This window comes from Arvicanthis niloticus, chromosome 1 (genome assembly GCF_011762505.2).
Source record: "Arvicanthis niloticus isolate mArvNil1 chromosome 1, mArvNil1.pat.X, whole genome shotgun sequence".
NCBI classification, from domain to species: domain Eukaryota; kingdom Metazoa; phylum Chordata; class Mammalia; order Rodentia; family Muridae; genus Arvicanthis; species Arvicanthis niloticus.
Window position 1 is genome coordinate 4,137,454 of NC_047658.1, and position 6,000 is coordinate 4,143,453.

General features: G+C 45.3%; 1 protein-coding gene across 1 annotated transcript; it reads left to right on the plus strand.

Moving 5' to 3' along the window:
* Positions 1–2,526: 2,526 nt before the first annotated feature.
* Positions 2,527–4,918, plus strand: LOC117718222 (cell adhesion molecule CEACAM10-like). Its single transcript, XM_034515787.2, has 3 exons — positions 2,527–2,714; positions 3,491–3,850; positions 4,724–4,918. Exons 1-3 carry the CDS (start codon positions 2,651–2,653, stop codon positions 4,738–4,740), a joined length of 441 nt encoding a protein of 146 aa, XP_034371678.1. The 5' UTR covers positions 2,527–2,650; the 3' UTR covers positions 4,741–4,918.
* Positions 4,919–6,000: the final 1,082 nt, after the last annotated feature.

Consider the following 6,000-nt stretch of genomic DNA (forward strand, 5'->3'; position numbering starts at 1 on the left):
ATAGCAACCCTAAGACAGTGAGTTTATGAATTAAACTACAAACTGCAATGGCAATCTACAAAACAGAAAAACACAGTTATAAATTGTATATATAATATGCTTTTTGTGTTTGGAATAAATAACTGGTACAGCTTGGCGGGGGGGGGGGGAGGGGAAGCAATACTTAATCATCAGGAAATGCAAATTAAACTACTTTGAGATACCAGCCCACCCCAGTTATAATAGCTGTAATCAAAATAACTGATAAGATATGTTGAAGAGAATATGGAGAAAGAGGAAAACTTATTCATTGCTGGTGGGTGTGAAAATTAAATATAGCTATTATACAAAGCTGTGTGGAAGTCTCTCAAAGAATTAGCAATACCATATAACTCAGCTATTTCACTGGCCATACACCCAGAGAACCTGTACCCTACCGTTGAGAGGTCTGCACCTCCACAATTATGGCTGCTCCATCCCATATAGCAAGGAAATGGATCCAACCCAGATGTCCATCAACAGACGAGTGCACAGTGCAAGTCTACCGCACACACAAAGTGAAATAGTATTCGTCTCTACAGAAAGACGAATCCCAAAATTTACAGGAACACGGATAGATTTAGAATGTATCATGTTAAATGAGATCATTTGATCTCACAGAGAAAAAATTTATGTTCTTTCTTGTATGAGGATCCTAGCCTCTAATGTATGCATGTACATATGTAAGTAAATATGTGGCAGTACAGTACAACTTTCAGGAATGAGAACATGAAGGGGTTTGGTTTGGTTTGGTTTTCAAGACAGGGTTTCTCTGTGTAGCCCTGGCTGTCCTGGGACTCACTCTGTAGACCAGGCTGGTCTTGAACTCAGAGAGATCTGGTTGCCACTGCCTCCTGAGTGCCGGGGTAAAGGTGTGCACCACCACCAGGCAATGACAGTAATTTTAAAGAGACAAAACTCTCCCTAATGAGCTCACATACATGCTGTACTTTGTGTGGGTGCTTTGAATGCTCTCTCGTGTGTAATACGGCTTACAGGTCCCTGGCAAGCAGTGTCCACATGGGACTCCATGCGGGGCTGCTTCCTTACTGGGACACCAGGATTTGAAGTTCTGTTTTTCCTTGTTTGAATGTTCCTGTACAGTGCATGTAGTTCTTGTAATTACCACCAACTTAAGGTACATTATTCTTTAAATAAGAATTTCAGCAATAAAAATTATAGAGAGTAAAGACACTCAGAAGTATGCTTAAATGGTCATAATTATGGATTTTTTATAAATTCCAAAGAATGCTGACTTACTGTACTTTAATCTCAAATACTAACACAGAAGGAATTACAAACACCAAGAAGCTTCCGTTTATTTTTTAATGTTACAATTCTAAAATATGTTATTGTTGGTGAATGAATTACTTTGCCTTAATATTTAAAAGTCAGAATAAACAATTTCTGATAGAGCAAAGTTCTAGGATATTCCTGCCCCTGAGCAAGATGTACAAATAAGCTACCAGGCACATGGGAAAGGGGACTCAACGTCATTATATGTCGTGCAACTGCAGATCAAAATGGCAGCGAGTCTCACTTCACTGCTGTAATAGTCTCCAGCAAAAAGTTGAGCGAATCCTCACAGGATCTACACACCTGGGACCTTTCCTGGGAACTTCAGCGTCAGCTCCACCTAGACATGAGCTGCAGGTCTCCTCCTGAACACCAGAGGGAGACATGGAGCCATATAATCCACAGAAAAACTCCTGAGGCATGAACCTATCTTGCAGCCTGGTTTTCATCCCAGTTCAGACAGGCCTGGAGCTAGCTCCCTCATGTAAACAAACTCTGTCCTGCTGGCTCTTTCCTGTATCTCTGAGAACTCCATTCTGCAGGGACGCCCTATGTAGTCCCTTCCCTCTTCCATCATCCAGGGGGAGATATGAGATCCCAGAGCTTTCACCAAGGAGAACAAAGGCATCTCGGGAAGATCAGGAGGGACATGGGCAGACCTGAATCACATTCAGCCAGCACAGGAAGCTGGGGAGGTCACCCTGGTGCTCCCCATAGGAAGATGGAGCACAAAGTCCTCTTTCCAGAACACACAGGTCAACTCCTCCTGCACACTCAGGATACCAACCCTCCCCCCACCCCCCAGACAATTTGTATCCTTGGATCAGACACCTGACTGGTGTCACCAGTGACAATGGATTGGGCCGTGCCCAGTCATCACTCAGCTAGGCCTTTCCCACCCCTAGAGATCACTCTGGCAGATAACTCTGTCTGGAGTAAACCCCACCTGCCCTGAGCATTGAGAATACAGGGCACACGGGGCTCCCTGGGGTTTTGTGTCACTCAAGGCTGTAGGAAGTGCGGGAACTCCTGCTGCTGCTGACAGCCCCAAGGCCAGGGCATGGGACGCTTCTCAGCCTTGCTGCTCAAAGTATGTTCTAGAACACTGAACCAGAAAGGAGGAATAGAAGGATGGGAGGCCAGCACTGACAGAAGGATAACATTGTCAGAGTCGCAGGCTCCACCCCCAGCCCACGTGACTCTGGGAGGTGCCCTCCTCTGGGAGGAAACTCAGCTCTGCTAAGAAAAGCAGGGCTGACACCAGAGCAGCCAGGCTTGGCAGCAGTGTTGGAGCCAAAGTCTTCCCCAGAGAAGAACCCAGCAGGCAGCAGAGACTATGGAGCTAGCCTCAGCCCGTCTCCACAAAGGACAGATTTCCTGGTGGGGACTCCTGCTCACAGGTAAGGAGACATTCCTGGGGAGTAGAAAGCAGGGGAGCTCAGAGACTGGATGGGATCTTCTGGGAGAGGAAAGGAACCTGAGAAGGGACCTCTGGCTTCTGCTTGAAGCCTGACAGCAACAGGAAGCTCTCAGGGAATGGGAATTGGCAAGTGGTGGTGAGACGCTCAGTTGCTTCCTGTTGTTAAGTCTATCGCACTGGCCAGGACATCCTGAAGACTGAGGTCCACAACTCTGTCAGTGACTCTCCACGTAAAAACCAAACTGGGGCAAGTAAACAGCATCATTGTGCACTACCCTGAGAAATTTGCAAATAAACCCTAGGCTCCGGGACTCTGATTTGCACGCAGGTATATGAGCCTGATCCAGGCAGCAGGGGTAAAGCCAAAATCAAAGAGTCCTCCTCAAAGCCCTGGTTCTACTGGGCAGAAAGACAGACCAGCGAGGGCATCTGGAAGGTGGGGTCAGGTTGACAAGCACTTGGGAAGAAACAAAGCAGAGAAAGGTCAGAAAACGAAGGCACGGGGTGTTGAGAGGAGGTCAGAGAAGATTCCCTGCACTCAGCAAAGATTCTGAGCGTGAGCAGGGACCTGAGGGCAGTGAGCTGTGGGCTGTGTGAACACCAAGAAGACTGTTGCCTACAGTGGAAAGATGCAGCATTGCTGAGGAATGGAGGGGATGCTGCTGGCTGCCACCCAACAGGACACACAGGCACCGGGAGGCTGAGAGTGTTTGCAAGGGTCCTAATGCTAATAGATCTTTCTCTCTCCTCTCCTAGCCTCGCTTTTAACCACCTGGAGCCCTCCCACCACTGCCCAAGTCACCATTGAGGCTGTGCCGCCTGACGTTGCTGAAGGGAAGGACGTTCTTCTACTTGTTCACAATCTGCCACAGGCACTTCGAGTCTATTACTGGTTCAAGAGAAAAGCTAAAGATAGAGACAATGAAATTGTACGGTTTATAGTATCTAAAAATGAGAATATAACAGGGCTTGCATACAGCGGCAGAGAGACAGTATACAGCAATGGATCCCTGCTCTTCCAAAACGTCAAAAAGAGTGATGAGGGAGTCTACATACTATATATGCTGAATAAAGACTTCGATGATATCCAGAAGTCTGTGCGACTTTATGTGCACTGTAAGTAATTCTCTGTAACCTCTGGGTCATGGGTAAAGCGAATCCTACTTCACACACAGAACTGTCAATCCTAGATGACTCTATTATGGAACAGCCAATTATTTTTAAGGCTGTAATGCTTCCCACAACAACAACAACAAATTCCCTGGCCATGTCTATGGGCCAAGACTTAATTATAGGCAGAGCGGTGACTAAAACTCTTTGTTTTACATGCCTTGAGGAAAACATAAACGTGTCTTTATGTCTAGTGAATATCTGAATCAGATTTGATGTACCCATCTCTCTCAGAGCGTTGCTGTGAATGCTTGCAGAGAGGCTTCAAAAACATTCTGCAGCAGTAAGGCCATCCTTGCCCAAATTTAAATTTTTCTTTTTAGGTATTTAAAATTGAAGATTAGGTGCTGTTTCTCCCAGTCCTTTGTTTTACAATAATGTTGAAGTTGTCCATTGGCTCTTTCCACAAAAGTTTGGCCCTCAGTGTTCTATGGGATGCCTCTGACGTGAGCCATATCGACCAAAACCACTTAGTGTTGTACACCATGGCATTGACAGTTTTTAATATTTTACAGATTCTTAAAATAGCAAAAGCTTTGAGTAAAAAGGAGTTAGCATCCTTAACTGCTCCTCCAGATAGGGTTCAGGAGCAAAGAGCAAGGTGTGTCCAGAATGACATGAATGTATTTTAATTTCCCAAATCTTGGATGTTAGTAACATCCATGTGAAGACGCTCAGTCTCCTCACAGAGAGACTACATGATGTATCTTCAGGTTTAATCCTTCTCTTTGCAGTGCTAGCTCTGCTCGTTCCAGATCGTTTTCATTTTTATTTTTAACTGTGTCCTTTTTCTCTCTTACTGTTTATTTCCTTCCACAGCTGAAAAGCATCACTAGAAAGTGTTTTCCAGCCCCCTTGCATTCACTGCTCCTTTAATTGCTCTTCCTAACTACCACCCAGTTCTGGGAAGAAAACTGAAGTTCACTCATGAACCCCAGGGATTTCATCAGCTGATGGTGTCCAGCTTCACCTCCTTCCACCAGCAATAAAGTTTTCAGAACTTCTGCAAACAAACGTCAGACCCTCTGCCTGTTTCATTTTCACCAATGATTACTTAGTTTCCTGCTTTATTATACTTGTGCACACACCACCGCCAGGAGTTCCTCTCCTTACTTTTTTAAAATTTTTCATAGATACCCATACTTCCGGTCCTTGTTCAGGGTGCGCTTCCTTACCCAGCCAGGGTTGCTTGACTATGGTCAGAGCGGATGTACCCAATAGGCCTGGCTCAGATGAGTCACAGCAAGACTGAGGCTGACACAAGTTTATTCTTAAGCAATCACATTTTTGTCTGAGACAGGGTTTCTCTGTGTAGCTCTGGCTGTCCAGGAACTCACTCTATAGACCAGGCTGGCCTGGAACTCATAGATCCACCTGTCTCTGCCTCCAAATTCTGGGATGAAATGCATGTGCCACTGTGCTTGGCTGGCAATCAGACTTTTTACACTCTTATCAGAAACACAATATAATGGCAGTTGTCATGATACAATGATGTTTGCAAGACATACAGGGCACACAAGATTAATGTGTAAGACCAATTGTTCTTTCAAATTTCTATATGCTTTGCTGACTTCTAGGGAACGCAGAGACACTCAGGTGACCTGAATGCTTCACTGTTTGAGGGAGGGCCTCAGTTTCTCAGGAACTAAGAGGTACACAGTGATCTCCCACCCTCCAGGAGTCACAGACTCTAGCCTGAAAACCCCATGATGCATGTCTCCCAAGGCAGCTAGATCAGGGCAACTTCATGATTCCCCATGATTCCCCCATGAAGCAGGACACAAACTGTGTATGGGTAACAATGTTTTCCTGATGGCCAATCTGTATATTCATGAACAATGAATATACATATTCATTAAATATATAAATAACGATGCCATTTACCTTGTGGAGAGTAGACAATTCTAATTGATAATGCTAAGAATTCACACTTGTGGGGCTGGAGAGATGGTGCCAGTAAATAGCACTGGCTGCTCTTTCTGAGGACCCGTGATCCATCCCAATGCCCACTTGATAGCTCACAACTGTCTATAATTCCAGTTCCAGAAGATCCAACACCTCCTCTAACTTCCTCAGACACTGAGGCTCACAAGTGG